This window comes from Doryrhamphus excisus, linkage group LG13 (assembly GCF_037039965.1).
Source record: "Doryrhamphus excisus strain RoL-2023G ecotype Guam linkage group LG13, RoL_Dexc_Guam_v1.1, whole genome shotgun sequence".
NCBI classification, from domain to species: domain Eukaryota; kingdom Metazoa; phylum Chordata; class Actinopteri; order Syngnathiformes; family Syngnathidae; genus Doryrhamphus; species Doryrhamphus excisus.
Genome location: NC_136369.1, coordinates 4,064,854 through 4,089,133, shown reverse-complemented (window position 1 = coordinate 4,089,133; position 24,280 = coordinate 4,064,854). Strand labels below are relative to the sequence as shown.

The 24,280-nt window shown below is 38.6% G+C and overlaps 3 protein-coding genes across 5 annotated transcripts in view; all 3 read left to right on the top strand.

Annotated features, from left to right (window-relative positions):
- Nucleotides 1-1,861: 1,861 nt before the first annotated feature.
- LOC131139439 (guanylyl cyclase-activating protein 2-like) lies at nt 1,862-3,703 on the top strand. 2 transcript variants are annotated; one of them, XM_078795568.1, is made up of 5 exons: nt 1,885-2,011; nt 2,086-2,138; nt 2,215-2,364; nt 2,825-2,930; nt 3,030-3,703. In XM_078795568.1, the coding sequence occupies exons 1-5, from the start codon at nt 1,981-1,983 to the stop codon at nt 3,155-3,157; spliced, it is 468 nt and encodes a 155-aa protein (XP_078651694.1). In that variant the 5' UTR covers nt 1,885-1,980; the 3' UTR covers nt 3,158-3,703. The 2 variants fall into 2 exon arrangements, with proteins under 2 accessions (XP_057945055.1, XP_078651694.1); XM_058089072.2 differs by having other exon boundaries at nt 1,862-2,138.
- Nucleotides 3,704-6,308: 2,605 nt separating this feature from the next.
- LOC131139428 (guanylyl cyclase-activating protein 2-like) lies at nt 6,309-10,606 on the top strand. Its single transcript, XM_058089057.2, has 5 exons — nt 6,309-6,772; nt 6,907-7,056; nt 8,883-8,994; nt 9,109-9,252; nt 10,564-10,606. The coding sequence occupies exons 1-4, from the start codon at nt 6,572-6,574 to the stop codon at nt 9,249-9,251; spliced, it is 606 nt and encodes a 201-aa protein (XP_057945040.2). The 5' UTR covers nt 6,309-6,571; the 3' UTR covers nt 9,252; nt 10,564-10,606.
- Nucleotides 10,607-12,418: 1,812 nt separating this feature from the next.
- mapk8ip1b (mitogen-activated protein kinase 8 interacting protein 1b) overlaps nt 12,419-24,280 on the top strand; it is a 38,685-nt gene continuing 26,823 nt past the window's right edge. The window contains exon 1 of one of the 2 annotated variants that reach the window (XM_058089509.2): nt 12,419-12,583. In XM_058089509.2, the coding sequence (XP_057945492.2) occupies nt 12,507-12,583 (77 nt within the window). In that variant the 5' untranslated portion in view covers nt 12,419-12,506. Of the gene's footprint in view, nt 12,584-17,366; nt 17,863-24,280 lie in introns of those variants that run through there. The other variant, XM_058089510.2, reaches the window with a different exon arrangement.

Genomic DNA, 24,280 nt, shown 5'->3' with positions numbered 1-24,280 from the left:
CCTCATTATAATGAGGTGGGACAATCAATAAACAATGTTTGAAAACTTGACAAATTGCAGATTTTTATGGAACATGAGCTTCTCGACATACCTTGGGTTCTTTTAAAAAAAAATAGAACGTCTGTAGAGTTTGATATATTTAGTTAAGCATGACCCAATTTGATATCGTCACAATCCTTGTCTCCTGCAGGATTTGTCTCCCTTGCCTGATGTAATCTAATTAAAGGAGATTGATATACCAATTCCAAATTAGTGCGGCCGGGAGCGTCTTAAGCTCTTAGCTTGTTTTTAGTGAACAGTGAAGACGCGGATTTAGAACAACACTGGACATGGTCATGAGGTCAATAATGTGGAGATATTTCCTGGCCAGGGTTCTTGACACACTTGTTTGGTGCACACCAGCGTTCCAATGACAGAACTCACACTTGACCAAATCGCACTCAACTGCACCAAAGATTTTACAAATCTTACCAAGTCTGCCAAATCTGTCCGAGTCAGATCCGATCAGTGCATCTCCTTCCTTGACTGCTTTTTCATTGAAAACTGCCTCCTCAGCCGAACCACATGAACTCTGCCAACTGGTCACGCAGGTCATTCAAACACGGACTGGGACCAGACCAGCAACATCTGGACAACAGAAGTGCCACTCTTCCACTGTGTACCTTGAGCATCTGTCCAGGTCCCAATTTGGACTTGCTTTTGTGAGGACGTAGTCCACCGTGGAATTGCCGCATCTGTCACTAATGATGTTTATGATGTTATAATGTCCTTTTTTTGTTTAACATGGAGCAAAAAAGAAGTAACCTGGTTTCCACAAAGTTAACTTATTCCATGTAAACATAGACACGATGTAAACCAGTGGTCTCAAACACGTGGCCCGCGGGACAAATGTGGCCCGCAGGACACTAGTTTGAGGCCCCCGCCTTGATATGAAAGTTTAATGTTAGTGCGGCCCGCGCAAGTTTGATATGGATGCTGTATGGTATCATGTACCCAGAAAAAATTATTACATTTGATTAATGTTCATGTTAAAGGTTAAATAACTGTTCCTCCCTATCCGTGTGGAAGTGGTAAGTTTTTGGCTATTTAAGTTTAAAGAAAATAACTTGAAGGCTACCGTTTAGGTCGCTAGCTCTCTAGTTTGCGAGTTAGCATGTGTCTCAAGACCCTGCAGTTGCACAATATGTTGTAAATAAAAAGAGTATAAATGTGACTATAGTCGTGTTTTGTCATGTCTACAGGGCTCTAATAATGCTTTGTTCATTTTAATCTGAAAAAAATAATTTGTCTACCCACCAACTATATGTGGTTTCTTAAGTTTTTATTATTTGCTGTTTTATTATTATTATTATATTTATTTATTTATTACTAATTGATTGATTTTCTTTATTCTTGATTTGTTTATTTATTTTTCATCTTATTTTGTGTAGAAAAATAAAAAGTAAGAAATTTGAGAACAGTGGAATGTTTTATCAGAGATTTTCTTGTAGAAAATTGGAACCAAAGCGAAGTTTTTAATTTTTTTTTGTTTTTAATAAATGCATTTTTGGGTTGTTGTTTTTTTGGAAAACCTGATGCGGCTCAGTCTCACCCAGACCCGAGCTCCAGTGGCCCCCAAGTAAATTGAGTTTGAGACCCCTAAACAGTGTTCTAATTTGTGAGGAGTGCTTCATTTGAACATTTGATGAACATACACCAAAGTGTGTTTAGCCAAGACCACAATGAACTGAGAGCTAAATCCAAGAGGAAACCCCAGCAAGGTAATCCAGTCTTAATCTTCAGGCCACACTAATCACCTGTCTCAAACGTGAATTGGATCTTTGGGATTCCACCGGCTTTTAAAAACAACCAAGTGAGTCAGATGACCATTTGTAGTCTGTACACTCGGGAAAGGAGCATACCTACAACCTACTGGACAATGAACTGATCAAATACCAACCATGGGACAGACACAGCAAACAGAGAACGTAGAAGAAATTGATGTCAAAGCACTCCAGGATATGTACAAAAGGTTTGTCACAGAATGCCCGAGTGGACTACTTTTTCTCCACGAGTTCAAGCGTTTCTTTGGGGTGGATCCAACAGGTGAAGCATCAGAGTATGCAGAGAACATGTTTCGAGCTTTTGACAAAAATGGGGTAAGATCCTTTAAGTTTACACAGCAATGGATTTTTGCTCCGTCCCAAAATTGGTCATAATCCATCTTGCTTTCAGGACAACACAATAGATTTCCTCGAGTTTGTGGCGGCACTGAACCTTGTCTTTCGGGGAGACTTGGAGCATAAACTACGCTGGTCATTCAAGGTGTACGACAAAGACAGCAATGGCTATGTGGACAAGGACGAACTCCGGTCAATAATTGATGTAAGTTTTATTTGTGCACACGTAACAGCATCACAATTTACCAGATTATTCAAAAGCAAGGAACCCATTTCATGATGCATTGCTTCAGTTCTCAAGCTTCATCAGGAGTTTTCTAAGTTTTGAATGACTACCACTTATCATGTCATGACTCCAGTAAGGTTGGTCGGACCGAGACCTTGACATTGCTCTTTGTGCTTAGGGATATGTAAAAGATCTTCTTTATGTTCAACCGCAACCCATGACCCTCAATGAGCTTAAAGATCGAATTTGTCAGAATAAAAGCACCTTTAGTTGTGCCATGCATTCAAGTGAACAAGTGAACAATGGTCTAATCATTTTTTCTATGACTACATATTATTTGATACAAGTTCTCATCTTGGTGGACCATCTGCTATTTCTGTTTAAGTAAGTTTCTGAAACACATGATTTAAAACAATAATTCCCCTTCATTTTTGCATAGAGCATTCATCGCATAAAAAAAGGCAACAAGAAGGACAAAGAGCCACTCATGTCAGTTGACGATGCTGTGGATCGAATAATGCGGGCAGTTGACACTGATGGGGACGGTAGGCAATTATCACTGTTCTTGTTCACAATTATGAAAAAAAAAAAACAAAAGGCAAATAATATTAATTATTCATAGTTTTTTTTTTTTTGTTCTGCAGGTTGCATTAATATGGAAGAATTCATTAGAGGGGCGCAGCAGGACCCCTGGGTGCTCAACATGTTGAAGCTGGACATAAATCCTTCACGATGGGTTCTGGATCAAAGGAGAAAGAGTGCACACTTCTGAAGATGGCCAAGAATACGTTTTAGGCCTTTACCACACTGAGAAGACATTTAGCCTTTATGTCCATACAAAGACGGATATGAGTTTTGTTTCTTGTCCAAACACAAACATGCATTTTGTTCTCAATAACTAACCCTTTCAAACCTTCCATCCAGTGTGGGACACGTGAGGACGGGTAAAACTGAGATTTTTGGCTTGTGTCATTATAAATATGCAACCTCATATTTAAGAACAGAACATGAAGTTATGGACTTACAGGTGTTGGTTTCATTTTGTGCGTGCATGCTTACTCCATATGGCGCACAATTAATGAGAGCATATTTCCTAGGCTCTGCGTGAGTGTGTGCTGATTTTAAAGATATTGTACACATTATATATCTACTGTATCCCTAACAGGCACTGTAATACTTTTTCAGGATTCTGATTAGACAAAATATGGATGATAACCAGTGAATGTGTTTTTTTATGTTGACAAACCGATCCATGCATTTTCATATGCCTCTTATTCTCACTGATTTATGTGAACGAACATTTCAGTTTTTTTTTTTTTCAACACTAGAGTGTTAAAAATAATATCCATATTCATGCGGACATGGCCTTAATCATGGTTGTAATTAACAGTGTCCATTATAATGACCTGACATGTAGTGATACAGTTCAATGAAAAAGTATTTGGACAGTCACATGTGTATGAAATACATTTCTGAGGTTTTCCCCAAAATATACAGCATTTACACTTCAACCATTGATGTAAAGTACATGCATTTTCTAAGGCTCAAATGTATTGGGTTATGGCATAATTGTAGATGATAAATCATTTGCAGTTAACTAGTGGCTGAGGTCTGGGGAAGTGGGGGGGGGGGGTTGAGAAAAATGTGGTTTTACAGATTTTTTCCCCTTTTGCCATTACAGGCAGATTTGAACTCTTTTTTTTATTATGGACAATGGACAATGATCAGCAATATACATTGCACACAGTTGAGGACCAGAGAGGCGCTACTGCGGCAGCACAACACCAACTGGCCTTAGAACTGTGCATCTTTGAAGACATACACACATGCATGCATGCATACATACATAAACAAAATATATTTTATGTTTATACATTTTTACTTAATTCACTTCAACCTTGTTTATACACAAATGTTTATTTTACTGCATTTGTATGTATACATACTGTATATTTGTATTATTTTCTATATACAGTATATATAAATGACTTTATCCTGCATCACTGTGTGATATTGTTATGTTGCAAAACAAGTAAAGAGAGCTCACCAATGTACAATTGTTTCAGGATTCATTATTTTAGGTACCCATTATTTTTCGTGGACAACTATTACTAACCTTTCCAGTGCAAAAATAACAATTGGATTAGGTTAGACTAGATAGATAAGATAACTACTTTGTTCATCTCCAAGAAAAATTCACATAATTTTATTTTACAGTTATTTTATAGTATTTTTCAGGACTTTTGATCCTCAAACATTCTAGCTTTGTTTGTTATTTTAGGGGAATCTGTGGAATAAAATATTCCATCCATCCATTTTCTACCACCTCATGAGGGTCATGCTGGAGCCTATCCCAGCTGTCTTCAAGCAAGAGGCGGGGTACACCCTGGACTGGTCGCCAGCCAATCACAGGGCACATATAGACAAACAACCATTCACACTCACATTCATACCTATGGACAATTTGGAGTCGCCAATTAACCTAGCATGTTTTTGGAATGTGGGAGGAAACCCACGGGAGAACATGCAAATTCCAAACAGAGAATCAGAATCTGAATTTACATATCGTAGAATGAAATTGCAGCAGCTCTATTTCCAGTGCAAGAAAGTATAACAGTACAAAATATAATAAATTAGAAGAATAAATAAGAAAGATTTAAATTGTTCAGGTTGAGGGTTGCCCCTGGTGCCTCGAATCCGAGGTATTTATTTTACTTAGCTTTTCTTCACACTTCTTAAGACTGTATTGTTATGGGAGAAGTAATCAAATAAAAATGTTTTCAAATTATATTAAAAAATGAGGGTTGTAATAATTGGACTCCACAAATCACAAAAATTATATATTTTTTCTGGCTTGAAGAATCGTAACTTGTGCTTACGTCATCCACATACAGTCGGGGAAGAAGCGGATGTTTGGTTGAAGGAGCACTAAGATTGAAGAAGTGAGGGGAAATGACAGTGATTATGAAAGGGAAAGGAAAACAACATTTAAGAAGTACAATGTGATGCGTATGCATTATAAAATGGAACTTATATACCACAACAGCACATCTTTGATGTTGCACAATTTCCCAACACACACAAAATGAAAATGAATGTGGCACAAAAAAATGCGATTAACTATAATATACCTTAGTAACATAACTTTAGCCATGTGGAGGGCTCGTTTTCTCGATTATGACTGCTGTCATACTTTGTGTCTAATTTGTGTGGCTACTTTATTACGATGCTATGACCTTATAAAGGGTTTATTTACACACAACATCGGGAGTGGAAATGTTTTTCGGTGAACTTGTAATTTGCATGCATGCAGGAAAGACACTCCCTGTATGCACACTCTATACACACACAGATAACAGCTTACTCGCACAAAATAAACACTGCGCTAACATGGAGAAATCTTCCACAGGAGTGCGTCACAGGGAGATAATGTTAGAAAAAACACTGGTCAGAAAAGTAGCAAAGGTCCAATTTAAAGTAATTCTGAAGGAAAGGAGATGTCACCAGATTAAAATTGAACCATAGCCATAATCTTGAATGCAAACATTTCTGTGTAGTCATCGGACCCAACAAAATACCATTTATTCCTCTGCATAATTGCTCTTTAACCAGGCAAAATATATTCTTCCTATTACTGAATTTATTGTAGGATTTTCAGTAGACTACCCAATTACGGAAATATTCAATAGCTGCAGCCCTGCTAGTGTGTATGAAATGAATATGAAAGGAAACAAAGCACCTACGTTTGGTTCTTGTCTCAATATTTTTCCAAGACAGAAGAGAAGATCTATTGGATGGAATCTAGAGGTGTAATGATAATATCAGTACGGTGTTCCAAAGTGTCCACATGGGGTTTCAACAAGTTTCGTCGTTGTCGCTGTGGTTGTCTCGTATGTGTAAGTATGAAAAATGCACAGGTCACTGTGGTCACCCAAAGTTCAAGATGGGATAAGTCATGTGGATTACAGAGTTAAACCATAAAACCTATGGCTAAGAATAAGCACCTCAGTTGGAATCAGTTATTACTTGACACAGTTGCTGACACCACGCTGGGTGCTACGAAGAGGTTACTGAACTGTTCAATAAAGGAATAATAGGCAACCTGAAGGATATTGCTTTACCAAATTATCTTCATATAGATAATTGATACAGCTAAGAATTAGTCACTCCTAACATCCAATTCAGCATGGGACAAACCCAGCAAAGGCATGAACCTGATGAAGAACTGGAGTTGAACAGCATTCAGGATCTTTACAAGTCTTTCATCATGGAGTGCCCGAGTGGATCTTTGTACCTGCATGAGTTCAAGAGAATGTTTGGAGTTCAGAGCGGTACACCGGAGTCTCAGTATATGGATAATATCTTTCGAGCTTTCGACATGAATCAGGTGAGTCATTTCCACTAAAAAATGTAAACAATGTTATTTTACACAAATTCAAGCAATTTTCAAATATTTGTAATATTTAATCATTAATTTTTTTTCATTTTTGCTTGTGCATATTTATCAATTCTCTTTTCCAGGACAATACGATGGATTTCATCGAGTACGTAGCTGCTCTTCATCTTGTTCTGAGAGGAAAACTTGAAGATAAACTGAGGTGGTCCTTCAAAGTATTTGACAGTGATGACAATGGTCGACTCGACAGAAAGGAACTAAGGAAGATTGTTCGGGTAAAATATAATTCTACTTTGTGATTCTACCGTTTGCAATGCTTGGTGTCTGACAGTAGACAAAAGGGCTCAAGCAATATCATCAAATGCTAGGGAAAAAAAAAAAAAAAAAACTATGGTAATGGTCATAAATTTATTTGGTCCGGTACAGAAGTTGTGTTGTTGATTTGCATATTTCTGTTGGCAAAATTTTACGTCGGATGCCCTTCCTGACACAGCCCTCTGTATTTATCCAGGATTGGGACTGGCACAACAGGGCACTGGCTTGTACCCCATTACATTACCCCCTTACTATTGCAATTATAACTATTTTGAAACAGCTATACTAAATGGAGGAACAAGAAAACACTACCAAAAAGTTGTTGCCTACGAACGGGAAGACGTTCCTGAAAAATAGGAGAGCACAAAAACAAAATCCCAAGTTCATGAGCAGGATGGTAAATAGATTCGGGTTTGAGGATCTGCTGAGAAGGGCTTCGGGCAGGAAGTCGGGTAAAAACAAGCACAGGTAAACACAAGGCACACTCAGTTCAATTTAATATTTGTCTAGCGCCAAATTACAACAATAGTTATCTCATGGCACTTTGCATATGAAAGTTACACTCAAAAGTCCCTCTGGGAAGAAACCTTGAACAGAATCCATTCGGGCGGCTGTCTGTCTTGAGTGCTTTCGTTGTGATAGAAAAATGGAGTAGTGGGATAGATGGTAGATTAATCCCGAAAACAGTATTTTCTCTTACTCCAAGATGTAGATATCAGCATATCAGCAGGTAAGTCCTATTTGTATGCTTTCGCAAAGAGATGGGTTTTACGCTTACGCTACGTCTATCGATAACCGCAGCATAGACACAGCGACAACTTTTACTATGGGTGTGTCTTTCGGAAAGATGCGTGCTGCAGTCTTCAGGTAAACAATGCTGACAGTAAAGGACCATCTTGTTGAGTCTTTGTAGCGAAATTAAGAGCTATTTTTGCTATTTCCACTCTTCCGTCTGTCACTCTACGGAGAAAACTCATTTCAGCCGCTTGTATCCGCAATCTTGTTCTTTTGGTCACGACCCAGAGCTCATGACCATAAGAGAGGCCGGGAAGATACTGGTACTCAATGTACTGGTAAATTGAGAGTTTTGCCTGCAAGCTCAGCTCTCTCTTCACCACGATGCGCCAGTTGACCTAACGCTCCAACCTTTCCTCACTCGTGATTCATGCTAATTACAAGCTCACCAATGTCTGGACTTGCTAATAGCCTGTTTCACCGCAAACGGTGGATCTACCAGAGTTTTTTTTTTTTTTTAACATGGGTAGCCCGGCAAAAAACGTTTCACAACCAATGTTGTGTCAAGATTGTCTGCACTAAATAAACGCGGACCTACCTCAAGTTTATACATGGTTAAGTCAGGGGTCTCCAGCTAGTACCTTGTGAGCTACCGGTAGCTCCTAACCACATTTCAAGCGGCTCTCCAAGAGGTTTATTCATTTATTACCAATTCCTATACCAACAAAATTAGAAAGTCAGGTTCAGCAGTAGTCCAGAAGTGCTCCGGAATGCCTGGGAGTGTGACCACTCACTTCTGTGCCCAGAAGCGGGTCGTGGGTGGAATAAATTAAAACAGACTAAGGGAAATACAGCAGGAATTGGTGCAGATTCTGGAAGCTCCAGAAAGCTTTCTGTGCGGGTAATGTGTAGCTGCTCTGTAGGAATCCACAAATCAATACAAAGGGCCGAAAATGAGCATAATAGTCGGTCGTCTTTAAAGGGGACACGAACCACACACCTTGTGAAAGTATTGCAAAGCAACACAGTCTGTTTGTGTGTTTGTGCCTAGATCATCTACAAGATAAAAGATGGTCCCATTTGTGATGAAACAGGCAAAGAGAGTCTTACATCGGAGCAGGTGTGCGATCATATATTTCAACAGGTCGACATCAACTGCGATGGTAAGATGCCTTAACCACCAAAACCATTTCATCTTATATAGTTTTAAATTATAAGTGATGATTACTAATTCTAATGAACATCATGTTTTGTTTTGTTTTTTTCTGGTGCTGCAGGCCAGATTACGCTGGATGAGTTTGTTGATGGAGCACAGAAAAATCCATGGCTGCAGAACTTCCTGACGCTTGATATCAATCCCTCTGGATGGGTCCAAAGATACCTGTGTGACAGGAAAATTACAGCTGGCAAAGATTCTTAAGGTTGTTTATAATATAAACCGGGGCATTCCAAAGTGTGAGGTGTTATATTTCTTTTACGTAGCCCTGATATAGCCCTGTTGTATTAAGCCAATCACACACAGTCCGGATATCAGGAAGACCTGGGTTCGAATCTCCACTTGGGCAACTCTGTGTGGTGTTTGCATTTTCTCTTGTGCATGCGTGGGTTTTCTGCGGGTACTCCAGTTTTCGGATTTCTGTGCTGCCTTCCATACTGTCGATAACACTATATTACTGGAACGCCGTAAAACATATTGGTGCTACTGGTCTGGTGCGTTCTTGGCTTCCGGGTTCGGACGCATTGTGTAATTTATGATAATGTGACCTCTGAGTACTGTGGGATCACTTGCGGAGTTCCACAAGGATCAGTGCTCGGCCCTCTTCCGTTCAACATGCATATGCTCCCGCTCGGTGACATCACTCGCAAACATAAGATCAACTTTCACTGTTATGCCGACAACACTCAGCTCTATGTGCCATTAAAGCTAACTGACCCACGGGACTGCTCTTGGGCCGTGTCTCATTGGTATTAAATGATGGAGGTCCTGTAACTTTTTACTCTTGAACCCTGACAAAACTGAGATGTTGTGTCAGGGTAATGTTGTACTTGTTACAATGGCAATAAAGGACTACTATCCAATCCAATCCACTTTTTATTTATACAGCACATTTTATAAACATAGTTTCCAAAGCGCTGCACAGACTAGTAAAATAAAAAGTAAAAATAAAATGCAATAAATAAAGGTACAAATTGAATTTAATCCAAAACTAAAAGATCATTTAAGAAATAAAACGGTAAAATAGATATTAAAATATTAAAAACAAGAAGCAAAGCAATAAAAGTGTAAAAAAAAACAATTAAAATAAAAGAAAGAACTAAAAGACACAGGACCATACGACTCACTCCGAGTCAAAAGCCAGAGAATAAAAGTGGGTTTTAAGACAAGACTTAAAGCTTTCAATGTTGAGGCCTTTTTTACTTGTGAGGGGAGTTCCATAGCTTAGGGCCAACCACAGAAAAGGCTCGTTCCCCCCTGGTCTTAAGTCTCGTCTTGGGCACCACAAGTTGGAGCTGGCTCTCGTCAAGTGGGCTGTACTATATTCTTGATTATTGGCCCTGCGAAACAGAGTTGCCTGTTTAAGGACACCACTCTGAGTTTTGATAAAAGCATCATTACCCACACTGACTCGAGAAAAAATCTCGGTGTGATATTCGATTTGACCTTAAAAAATGTTATATGGGTTGGCACCTTCCTATCTGGTTGACCTAGTTTTACTCTATGCTCCATGCAGAAACCTACACTCACAACACGCCGGTCTTTTGAACTCTCCTTGGTCTACGTCTTTGAGGCGCTGCCACAGAGGGCCCTGCTTTGACTGACGATCATCCCAAGAACTGCAGCAGATTAACTCTCCTGGTGTCACTTCATCTACTATCTACTATGATATTTGAATTTACGTTGTATATAATTATAATGTGACATATGTGATGTGACATCGCCCACGTGACATCCTTTGCACCCTGGTCATCCTGGAACGGGGATTCCCATCCTCTGCGGTCCCTTCTCAAAGATTCTTTTCTCCCTGATGGGGGTTTGAGTTTTTCCTTGCCTGGTTGGGGGTTCAGATCAGGGGATGTTGGTTATTCCAAAGAAGTTGTAAAACTATTGTCAATCTATGACTCTGTGACAAAGCATGAGGACTGTCCTCATGAAGGGCTGCCCGAATTCCCATTTGTGGCCTGTAGCTTGATTTTTTTAATTTTTTTTTGATTGTCACTTTCTAAAAATACAATAAAATAACAACAATTTTGCAAGACTTCACAAAAATTTAGCAAGACAATGCAATATTTTTTTGCAAAAGATGGCAAAACTCTTGTGAGAACTCAAAGGCATGTTTCCAACAACACTATAACTCAGTCTGGATGCTAGCATTTCATTTTCAAAAGATGAGACAAATAACCATAATGGAATTGAACATTTGTTCATGTAGTTATAAAATCACTTTGTACCTCTAAAGTACATTTTTGCAACATATGCTGAATATGAAAATTACTTCACATACTATAGTTTTGCAAAATAACACATTTTTTCAAGGTCTCGCAAAAGTTATCTTGCAAAAATGTGTCTTTTTTTCTCCAAGTCCCCTTGTAGGCGCTGTATAAAGTACATTAAACTTGCAGGGTAAACTTGCAGGCTAAACGTAAACAAATTATGTTACAGTCATTCTAAGACAGTGCTGTCCAAAGTGTGGCATGGGAGGCCATTTGAGGCACACAGCTATTTTTTTAAACTGAAAATAAAAAATTAAACACACAAAAATACAGTCATACAGACTGCTTTATAACTTCATTCATTGTCTACCGCTTATCCTCACAAGGGTCGTGGGCGTGCTGGAGCCTATCCCAGCTGTCTTCGGGCAAGAGGCGGGGTATACCCTATACTGGCCGCCAGCCAATCACTTTATAAATGTTATTACTACGTATATTGGATTGCCAGACTCAACACTTTAACAACTGACAATATTGTTAGTAACAACTTGTTACTGTTGTGAAAAAAAAAACTGTTTACCAAAGTGTACTGATTCGCAAAAATAAAAATAAATCCTCAAGGTAACACGTATCCTGGACATTACGCTCTATCACTTTTCTTAGTGTCTGAATTTTGATGAACAACAGAAATATGGCACACAAATACTCAGACTTTCACATTGTATGATATGGCAGACACCAGCTCATTTGCATACAGTCTTTTGGATTAAATTTTAGTTACATTGTGTGCAGACTATGTGTGGTTACAATCACAATGTGGACATATTGAATGCTTTGAATGCAATAAAATTGGTTTGGAACACAATGAGGTGTTAGACTTTGAATCAATGTGTTTGGAGTTTATTGTTATTTGGCTAGTGATGCAAATCACTGCTTCATTGCCTCTGGTCCCCCTTTCAGGAGACTAACACAAATATCAAATTGGTGGCCATATAGGTGGAAACTATGTGTGTGTATACGTCTGGACTTATTGTTTTTGTGTGTTTAGTGTTTCATAAAAAATGTAAAAATAATAATATTTTTGACGATAAAGATTTAAAATTTTTAGAGCTCAAAGAGCACCATTCTTGAATCTCCAATTTCCCACAGCCTGCGAAAGCATCAGCCTATAGCAGCTGATCGCCTCTCAGGTGGCGTGTCCGCCGGTGCTGCGAGCAAGTCGATGACGGAATGAGAGCCGAGCGGCATGGCGGACGGAGATAAGAGGAAAGCCAGTCCACAGTTAGCGCGTTACATTCATGTAAAGTCTCCCAGCAAGTGTAGGTAAGAGTTTGTGAGGTTGATGATGGTGGCTGAGGCGCATGTTTAAGGGAAGGCGGGCTGTGATTGAGCGTGGTGCTTCTGTGTGGCTCTTTCGGTGCAGACATACTGGGTGGATGGCGCCTCTCTGTGTTCCGGTCTCTCAGTGTTACTGAGTTGTATGTGTGGATTTTGGGGTGTGTCGCTGCAGACTGAACAAATGTCCCTGGATTGGACCTCAGTCTTCTGAAGTGTCATACGTTTTATTATTTGCAGCTTCTGGTGTTGCTTCACTGTTTCGATTTCATTAAAATATATTCCGCTCATTAAGCCAAAAAAAATATATAAACAAATTGAAGTTGGCCATTTTGGTTTTCTGCCTTTAATAACTTAATAGTTTAGTGACCTCAGGGGAAAATAAGTTAATAAATTAGTCACCACCTAATCTTCAAAAGTGGAACTTTTGAAGAATGGAGTGGAATGGATTGAGTAAGGACCTCAAACAATGCACAACGATGAGCCAATTCAAGAAACAATACAAGCAGTTGATGTTTGCTAAATACAAGGATGAAGAGTCTTGAACCAGTCATGATGTGCTATATATATCACTATATTGACACTTACTATGGTACCCATTATGGCATTGGATGCTCATATCACCTCGTACTTCGGTACGAGGTACATTATAAAAAAAAACCAACCTAAACTGCATTATGGAAAGCAGGAAGTGGACAAATGTAACAGTTACAGATTGTAAAAGTACCAAATGGAGGGGTAGGATTTAATAAGCTTTGCTTCTTCCTACTCCTTTTGGACATGTGGAACTGTGAACTGATTATGGGATGCACTCAATTGTAATCTGATGCATGTTCAAATGAAATAAAACCATTACCATTGCCAAAAGTCGCAGCAGTGATAATTAGAGTGAAGAAAAACAAACAATAAATCAAGAGTTGTCAAGTCTGATCCATCAAAATTGCTTGATTAGACTGCTATCAGGGTGCATTCACACATTTTGGGTCCGGTTAAAAGGGACGAAAATCTGTACGCTCTGCTTATACGATTGCTTTGCTCAAGAGTCCAGGACTAAATGGGAACTGAGACCACCTGAGCGAATGGTCTCGGTCTGCCTGCTAGTGGACTCTTGACTGAGGAAAGTGTGAATGCTGAGGGCACCAACTGACCAAAACATTGTATATGACCATCATCCCAACACCCAACAGAAAGCATACCTAAACATACCTGGATCTTCAAAGAAATCATGTTGATTGGTACAGTTCAGTGAAGGCAGAAACGGCGTGGTGTAGTGGTTAGTCTTCTGGACTTGTGAGCAAATGCCCCGTGTTTGAATCAATCAAACAAGTAACTTTTCCACACAGCATAGCGGGATCAAATACACCTCGCTCCACCTTTACTGAAGAGTGTTATTTCAAATCAAACATCCAAAGATGAGAGGTAATCAATAGACAGAGCTCATCTTTAGTTAGTGAATGTGTTACACATCCACAGCAGTGTTATTGTGCTACGTGCATGCATAATGGATTCAAATCAATAATGACAGTAGCTGCAGAGGATCGTCTAACCTGCTGCTCTGTTTCTAATCCACATGTTGAAGAGCTTTCACTGGAAGGAAATAGATCATCATTTAACATGTGCATGAATGTCCACCCCCTTTGCAAGTATTCTTCCACTGATTTTTTTTCACTGACCCATTGTACATCATTTGGTTTGGAACAATAAGGCTTCATCCAATGTGTTATTAAAAAAAATTATATAGGGAAATTATATGACAAAACAGTGTTTTTCAGAGCACTGCAAAATATTTTTGGTGGTGGGTTGCAGCTGGGTGACGTCATTGTTGTCAGGATAAATGATATGAAAGATACAAAGTTGAACGGGTGTGGGGGGTTGGCATAAAGTCAGTTTTGAGTTTTGGCCCCTTGTGTGATTGAGTTTGACAAGGCCACACAACCACGGATAGTTTCACAAACACACCACTCTCCCAAGTCTGTCCGCATGCACTGGATGAGTTGCAGAGATGGAACTACTCTGAGGTTCCAGTGTTCAGCTACTAAAATCACATGAATATGCTCAGAAATTGTTCTGACATTTTCAAAAAAATTAGACAATGTTGCAGATAACTAAATGTATTTTTTTTTTTAATCCGTTTGTTACTTGATATGCATTATTTCATTGAAAATGCTCTGGACAAATTTAAATCAAACCTTTTTACAAATGCTTTGTGTTCAGGAAATTAAATTCAGCTGATATGAATGTTTCTGCAGTGCCAGTTCTATATCATGCTGAATTCTTACCCTACTGCTCTTTCTCAGTTCTGCTGAATCTGCACATTCCCCTGAACAGACAACCAGCTCCCCTCCACCCAACATTGCTACACAGAAACGCACACACATACAGTACATACTCGTACATCCATAAACACCTCAACCTCAGTTATAAAAAATGATCGGTGTGTTCTGATCGTTCCCCCGCTGTCACTTGTTCCATCCCCACTTAATATGCAACACAGCGATACGCCACACCATGTTTCCCATTGCTCATGCCACAAATTAAACAAAATAAAGAATGTTGAAACATAGTTATTTAAACTTAAAACACATTCATGAAACATTTCTGATTTCCAATAATTTTGCTTGTATTGTTTTTTCACTGTATTTTCTGGTAGCAATCTCGCATATGTCTTTTAATTTATTTTTTATTTTTGTTACTAAAACAGAAACCATTACTTGTTTTATATAATCCTCTCATCGTTCATCTTTTATTTGATGCAACTTCACTTCCTAATACGATCATTCAGTCCAAGCACGTGCATTGTAGAGACTGGACTGTATGTGGCGCATACCAAATATATTCTTTTAGAGATGGCACAAAGATCCTGCGGATGAGGAGGTGCAATGAATATATATCATGTGTTGAAATTGTGACCTTAATATGTAATTAAGATGACCTTTTGGCACTGTACATTATATGCATTACAGCAAACCGACCGAAGTCTGTGCTCTCAATATGAGGTATAAACCTTGGACAGTTTCTGCACACATGCTGTATGTCCATATGGCTTCATGGTTTTAGTGAGCTCCTCTGAATTAAGGGAACAATTCTCTCTTCAATACTGTGTGGGTTCATGGTATTGCAAATCCAGCTGGCAAGATTAATATAAGCAGATATTGTAGAAAGAACATTTTCCGACAATTCCTAAATGACAGAATAGGTGTTGGGTGTAAAAGGGTGCAGATATAACATTGTACATGGGCAAAAATGTTGAAAAGCATCATACCTTTAGTGAAGGAGGGTCATGTATTGGTGCTGTCAATGTGGAGGGAAATTAGGATTATGAGCAATACAGTCGTCCCTTGCCGCTTGGCATTTCAAACATTTCTCCCTCACTATCGCAGTACACTGGCTACAAGGCATTATATGTTACATTGATGAGACATACCTTATGTTACATTACTTTAACTTTCTTTGCAAGGAATTGTCCCAATGCTAACGTGTGAGTCATTGTGGTCTATGGATAGAAAAAATGCTTTTATTCGCTATTATGTCTTCTTATCACTTACCATGGCTACTATATTAGGTAACCTTTATACTCGTGTTACTTGCGTATTATAGTAGCCATGGTAAATGATAAGAAGACATAATAGTGAATAATGACTGCAATTCCACCCTTGGCCATCTCTGTGTGGAGTTTGCATGTTCTCCCCATGCGTGGGTTTTCTCCTGGTACTTCCTCCCACATTCCAAAAACATGCATACTAGGTTAATCGCCGACAAATTGTCCATAGTTATGAATGTGAGTGTGAATAGTTGTTTGTCTATATGTGCTCTGTGATTGGCTGGCGAACAGTCCAGGGTGTACCCCGCCTCTCGCCCAAAGACAGGTGGGATAGGCTCCAGCATACCTGCGACTCTAGTGAGGATAAGCGGCAAAGAAAATGAATGAATGAATGAGTATAAAGGCGATTTTAGGGGTGTTATTTTATGTCTACAGGCCTCTAATAATGGTCAAAGCGTATTTAGAGTAGAGTACAGTACACTAGAGGTTATCTCTATACCCAATTTTAATACACAACATTAGGAGAAGATGAATTTACTTTCCAGAATAACAATGACCTAACCCGTACATCTTAATCAACAAAAGAAATCGACAAGTGTATATCAGATTATGTAGGACTACAGTACCACTCTCAATAAATATGAGGCATCAGCAATACTGTCTACTCTATATTACTGTTGTTGATGTTATGCTTGCTCGGCTATTAGCTAACTGTCATTAGCAAACTGTAGCTAGCTAATGTTAGCTACAGTAGAGGCAATGAGCACTAAATACCTATAAATATGACTACAAAACATTCAAATTACAAAGACAAAACCACAAATTTGCTAGTAATATGTAATAGGAGTATGAATACCAACAAAAACATAAAGATCACCTCAGAGTTCTGAGCTGCAGTCTTTGCTGACCTCAAATCTCCATGGCGACCATTGAACTGTTCACCACTTTATTCCACAAAAACAGATGTATGGTGACACCCCTAAATAATCATGTATTGGAAAAATATTTTGTATGTGTTGTTTCTACATATATTGGAACACTATACAGTACCCAGCCATATCAAAATTCAATAATTGTGTTTTTTGATGCACACAGTCCAAAATAGAATAACTGTAGTTTGGTCACTTCAGTGCTATCAGGAATGATGGTCATAGCAATTTCTATAAGCCAAGTGATTATACACCAGCCATCTACTGTACTTGGATGAAGGGGAGTGGGATTACCAAAAAGAAAAGTCAGTTATGATCAATGGGCCTCATGAATAATTGAGCATGACTATGGTGCAGAGCGAGAGGAGTGCCCTGTTGTGCTGATGTTTCCCTTGTCTGGGCTTTCCGTCCAGTGGGTATTCTGCTAACACCAGCATGTTCCTGCCCTATCATAGTAAATCTGATGCACACACAGCAGTGTAAACATCATGCAATAGAGCGGCAGGAGCAGATTATATAACACTCCTCCTAGATGGTTGCAGCTTTGAATAATTCCCTCACTATCTCCGCTCTGGAAGAGCAACAACAGCGAGCACCGAATCTAACGCTTCTCCCATCGACCCGTATGAGCTGTACCTCCTCCTTGATGCTCCTCCCCCTCACTCACCCTCCCTTCTTTACTCTCTAAATCCCTTGTACCTTCTCCTCTTCTCTGCTTCGGATGCCCTCCTCACTTACATTATGGACTCAGAAGGGGAAGGAGGAGAGGGTTGGATGGAGGACCAGTGGGAAAAATGGTAGGGTATCATGCACCTTTGTCTTGTGTTTTTACCGGCATGCAGCAATGTGGCTGTGTGACCTTGTTTTTGCGTGCACCTTTCTTTCCCTGGCTATTTGTCGACTCTTTGCATGTTAAAGCTCAGGGCAAGCTTGCCCTTGAATAGAGGGATGTGCATATGCCTTTGTGTGTCTAACAGAAGATTTAAAGCCTGCAGACCAAAATAGCAGGGGCAGGGAATACACTGCCCACATTATGTTGTTATGACAGTCATGTGAGTGCAGGAAAGGGTCTGTGTGAATAGGCTTGCGTTGGACTTGTTTTCATACATCAAATGATGAGTTATGGTGTATGGCATCTAACAGGACCGTCCTGCTCAGGTCTAAAGTGTGTCCTTGCAGGAGGGCAAAGCTGATGAATGACCAGCAGCTTGCAGCATTGTAGTTTCTCAGTGGGGGCATAAATGTATGAATTATTGTGGACAGATGATGCACAAAAGATCAACCAGCCTTGCACTTGCATGTGCAAATAAATGCCAAGTTGTTGGTCTGATTGTAATGCCATAACTCATAGTACCATGCTCTTGTTGGCTATTTTGTTGGGTATACACGTACAATATACCACAATCCAAAACAACACATAAATATAAAATACTTTTCGAATATATATACCACCATAACAATTTTCTTCAGGTTTCAGTCAGAAAAGCAGTGATATCTGCAAACTCAATGTGTCCAAAAGCCAAATTAACGATATAATCACAGGTTATTTACAAAACCTTTTCAGTTATTTGCAATCTAATACAATTTCAAATACCATGTTTGGTGGTAATGAAGTGAATCAAAATGATTTTCTGCTACTTTGCCACATTTAGGTGCCGAGTAAAGTGGAATTATTAGAGACATTTAACAAACATTTAACAAATTCAAATTGTATTTGATTACCTGAATTTACAAAAGTATCACATGACTGTGTATTGCAGTGACACATAATGCTTTCAAACACACATTGAAATTTTGTATCATACATCTTTTGTTGCTTTTATTGCTGTGGTCATATGCCCCTAGTTTACATGTTTTTCTCCCTTTTTATAAAGTGATACATTCTGTGCTTGAGGCTCAACCTCAACCATGGATGTGGGGCATACAGGAGGATTGTGACCTAAATATGATCTACATAATTGTAAAGTAACCAGTACAGGGTGCACCCCGCCCAGAGTCAGCTGGGATATGGGGTAAGCTGTATAGAAAATGGATGGATGGATAATTGTAAAGTAGCAGCATGTAAGTACAATGCAGTGTCAATAATTAGCTGGCTGGTCCATCATGGGCTGAACGAGTGCTCAATTGTCCTTCATGATGCAGAATGAGATGCTAGAAGCACCCAAATAAGATGGCCTGTCATCCCCCGCTGTCAGACTTTACCCAAAGTGCTTAGAGAGACATCCACCCTGCAGTGTTGATACTCTCTGTCATTGTGGAACTCTAACTGCGGGTTTTGCATCTGTTGTCAGGTTTCTTAATTGTTGATGTCTATATATGACACCAATAGAGCAGCGGTCTCAAACTCAATGTACCTGAGAGCCACTGGAGGTAGCGTTTGCTATCTTAAACTCATTCAGAAAACACCAATCAACTGTATATAGTACAAGCATATATACAATAAGTATTTAGTGTAGTATGGAAGTAGTGACATATTCATCGGAATGAATCGTAATCCTTAATTTATGATGGCATATATAAGTATGCCATCATATAAAAGTAAGTATAAAAGTAACGATGATAGTTCAGTGGCTTTTTTAGATTTTTTATTTTACTAATAATAATATGACGATACACAGTTATAGGTATCCATAATCCATAGTAGGGTTTAATATTGTGATAGTTTGATATATAGATATTTTGTCAAAACCCTAATCTGGAGGGATGCCAACTCCCATCATGCACTGTGGTACCTGGTTTGTAAAGTTATATGTTTAGGGTTGTTAATTATTTCCCAAATAATTACTGTTACAATTACAAATAATTACTGTTACATTACTGTTACATGGTGGGCCGCAAAATATTATGCGGCGGATCGCAAATGGCCCATGGGCTGCAGGTTGAGACCCCTGCTCTAAAGATATAAATTCAGAATCCAGGCAGTAGTTTGGGAATAAAATAACAAAATGACGGCAAACACCTTTTTCACCATTTGGGTCAGTGCAAATACTATACAGTGTCTATATGACGAACACAAATTGAAATGAATGGTCGTGCTATCGTGGGAGAAAGATTATGCCCTCTTAGAATAGGTCTAAAATGACTGAACAGCAAATTAAATATTAAAATCAACCCTTGAGAGACCGTACTGCAGAAGACTCATTAGAAGTAAACGTGAGCTATGTCAGCTGCTCTGGGTCCTCTTGGTTGTAGACATTTTTTTTAAGTTGCCAATATGAAGTATATGCTCTGGTTTTATCATTTACATAACCAACCATTAGGGGTTACTCGGTCTGTTCAGTCAGGAGATTCATGTTCAAATGTAAGTTGGAGCAGTTTAATTGGGTACTCTATATTGTCAATAGGTGTGAATGTTTGTTTTGTTTGTCTATATCTAACCAGTGATTGAATGGTGAAGACTCCAGGGTGTACCACACCTCTCGCCAACATCCGCTGGGATAGCCTCCAGCTCTCACCCATGATCTAATGTGAACAGCAATATAGAAAATGGAGGGACAGATGGAGCCAAAGATGCTTCTATATCAGGTTGATAATTAATGATAATCAATGTTTTTATGTTTAAACCCAAACATGCAAATCAGTAGGGATGATGGTTTGTACTTTTTCTATGAAAAAGTAATAGAAATTAAAAGAAATTAACAATTGAGACATGTTTGCAATGGCAAAAAGGACTAAGGTGGAATGGATGGCATATTTTCCGTATAGGAATATCGCAATAATATTATAACAGTGATACATTTGTGGTCACAATAATTGTTGAATGGTCTCCTAAACCGACACAGGCCAGCATTACAATCGTCTCAATAACAATACACTACATAACTGGGTCTGTGGATAGGTTTTTTTCTTAACAGACAAATCTACGTACGTATAAAGTGTAGTGTCGGTGCTAGTATTTTCCGTTTTCCCAGCATGCTTTGCTATTTTTTGTGGTTTTTGTAAATGAGTGAAAAGCACATGGTTAGAGCTCACATACACATAGTAGTCAGTTAATATTCTGCATGTTACCACGACTCGGAATGGTTTTTGAGCTGGTGGCCCTCTGCGATTTGTAGCTCATAAAGTATAGTATGGCTCACTCAGGTACACTACACTTGAGTACCAGCTAGTAGCTCAAATGCGACACATAATGACACAATGGTCTTTGAAAAATATCTTCTGTTAAAAGTCAAATGGTTGAAATTCTTGAATATTGGTTGATAATTAATTGCACAATTATCAACCATCGTGACAGCCATACATGGGATTTTTTTCCGGTTTGAGGTATTGTAACATGCAGAGGGAAGCAATTGTAGGAAAACAAAATCAAAAATAGATAGAAAATGTCAAAAGTGTGGGAGCATTTGTCTGACGTGCATCTACTGCAAAGTGGCACTCGCATGCCACAAATCCCCAAGACAAGGTAAACCTAACATAAAAACAATTAGCTTAACGTTAACATTATTTTAGCCATGTGGGAGGCTAGCTTTCGCTTTATGATGGAATTATTTTACTTAATGGAATAGACAATGAGAGCAACAGACCCATAATAATAATAATAATAATAATAATATTTGTGCAATTTTGAGTAATTTTGTACAATGTAAAGAACAGTAGAACAGAAAAAGTATTTAATAAGAATATTTCATTCATTCAGATCTAGGATGTGTTATTTTAGTGTTCTTTATTTTCCTTTCCTTTATTTTTTTGAGCACTGTATTTGTCTCACTTGCTTGGTTGATGGATAATATGAAGTAGTGAACACTGCAAAAACTTTCACCCCTGACACAAACAGATGTTCCCATGAACGCAAGAGAGTGTTATTTTGGCCCGAATCCAGAATGACAAAGGCAATTTTATACTGGTTATGAGAATAACTTGCAATTGCCCTTATCTGCCATCGAGTTATGATTTGTATGTACCTTTGTCCTGAATTATAGCCACAAAATGTTAAGCGTTTTCTTGGGGTATGGCTGTAAATGCTGTTATAGATGGTTGATCTTCAGCCAAATGTCTAAATGTACAATGCAATGGTATGGATGTCATGACAAAGTGGACATGTACAACCCACTCCATTGATCTTGCATTGATCACTAAGGAGACTACCGTGTTATGTGAGATGCTGTGTGTTTGCAGTACACACAGCAAATGTGTCTAGAAAGGCAAACCCGGTCTCTTAATTGCTGGTAATGAAAATCTTTACAGTTGGTCACTCCTAGATATTAGATTGTGTGTAGGAAGGTTTTTTTTCTTCATGTTATTCCTGACGGCTACTTAGTGTTTGCTCTTATTTGCTCTGTCAGTTCAAATCTTCAATTTCTGAATAAAGGTGAATATTAAAAATCGGTGGCTTTCTAAAATCCGGTCCATCAATTAATTAAAAAAAAAGACTGATTAATCGATTATTAAAATAATTGTGAGCTGCAGTCCTAGTTAAAAGTTAAGTCCATGTTAAAGTCCATATTGGTGTCTGAACTGGTCCACCTTAGTCTATAGGTGATCTAGTGTGGCCATACCACTGAACCAAAATAAGTTTGAAGCTTAAAATTAAACATACATACATTAAACAACATATATAATGCACCGGACTAAAAAGAGGAAAAAAAAGAGAAAAAATCAGGAAGTAAATAAGTAGAACCTTTTAATCAGGCTGTCATTTTTAATCAAATTGATCACAGTTTTCAAATGAATTAATCATGATTAATCATCATGTCACACTGTGTCTGATATATGCCCATTTTTTCTTTATTGTTTTGCAAGAAAAGCAAATGGATAAAGCATTATACATTATAACAGCACCTAATGACCTGAAAATTAAAATCAAATGAAGAGATGGCACACATGCCTGAAAATCTATTTACCTGGCTTTTTTAATAGCAGAATATTTGAATAAGACTTGAACCGTGTTATTATGAGCAATTAGGAGTTGCATTCAAAGACACAACATTGTTTACATTCAATTCTCATGTTTTGAGTGAATTTTCTGGGATTTCCGAGCATTCTTAAATGCAGCAAACTGGACAGTACGTCCGCATCAAGAGTTACAAAATGTGGCATGTCCGTGAATGCATCTCACGGTCTGTCTAATGACAGTGTGGGAGTGTCGTTGCAATGATTAATGGACTACAGACGTGTTTGTTTGGAGTCTGAGATGCAAATATGGTGTTGGAATTGAACTGCTGTTGATGTGTTCAGGTCAGAATAAAGTGAAAAGAATGTCTATGAGGGACTGTGGAGAGCTACACTGTGCCATCTTTCGTCATAATGGAGAGCTGTGGCTTGCCATAATGATGTGTTAATTACACACAAAAAATAACACAATGAATTAAATACATTTATTACCACCATAGTTTTTAGATAAAGCAGTATCTATATCATTTAGATTTATTTAGATTTATATTTAGAACTGTTTGTCTAAACTGTTTGTGTTTTGATCCCTTGGGCTTTGGTGATTACTGGATGCAAATTATTTCAGTGTCCTTTTTCTTCTCTTCTCCCATTTCCCATTCCATAACATGGCAACTTCTCTTCCTCCCCCTTCAAGGCCTCAATATAAATGTAAACAGATGTTTCTACTCAGGCTGCTTGAATCCCATGTGCATCTTCTGACACGAGGTGTCGGTAGATGATCATTGCTACTGTATGTTACATGCATTGTCATTCTTTTGAGACGGTGACATTCACTTGAGTTATAGTAAGCTGAGCAACAACTATTACAACTTTTTCTCTATCCTACTTCCACATATCTCCATAGTAGATATGCCTTATAAAGTCCCATTGTACCGAGTTTTTCCACCCTTGGGCATCTGTGTGGAGTTTGCATGTTCTCCTCATGCGCATGTGGGTTTTCTCCGGATACGGGTTCCCACATTCCAAAAACATGCATGCTAATTAATTGACTACTCCAATTTGTCCGTAGGTATGAACGTGAGTGTGAATGGTTGTTTGTCTATTTGTGCCCTGTAATTGGCTGGCGACCAGTCCAGGGTTTACCCCGCCTCTCGCCCGAAGACAGCTGGGATAGGCTCCAGCACGCCCGTGACCCTGTGAGGGTAAGGGGTTGAAGTCCTAATGTGTTCTCCAGATGGGATTATGTTTGATCCTGTAGTTTGAAAATGTTTGAAAAATGTAAATATCCTCTGATTTCAGCCTAAAATCTATAAATCTATAAATCTATAAATCTATAAATCTATAAATCTATAAATCTATAAATATATAAATATATAAATATATAAT

Bases quoted from the DNA above. Each gene is read 5' to 3' on its own strand.
- LOC131139428 (XM_058089057.2), top strand. From the start codon at position 6,572: ATGGGACAAACCCAGCAAAGGCATGAACCTGATGAAGAACTGGAGTTG. The intron at 6,773-6,906 runs GTGAGTCATTTC...TCTCTTTTCCAG, and splicing joins GAGCTTTCGACATGAATCAG to GACAATACGATGGATTTCAT. The intron at 7,057-8,882 runs GTAAAATATAAT...GTTTGTGCCTAG, and splicing joins AACTAAGGAAGATTGTTCGG to ATCATCTACAAGATAAAAGA.
- LOC131139439 (XM_058089072.2), top strand. From the start codon at position 1,941: ATGGGACAGACACAGCAAACAGAGAACGTAGAAGAAATTGATGTCAAA. The intron at 2,139-2,214 runs GTAAGATCCTTT...TCTTGCTTTCAG, and splicing joins GAGCTTTTGACAAAAATGGG to GACAACACAATAGATTTCCT. The intron at 2,931-3,029 runs GTAGGCAATTAT...TTTGTTCTGCAG, and splicing joins AGTTGACACTGATGGGGACG to GTTGCATTAATATGGAAGAA.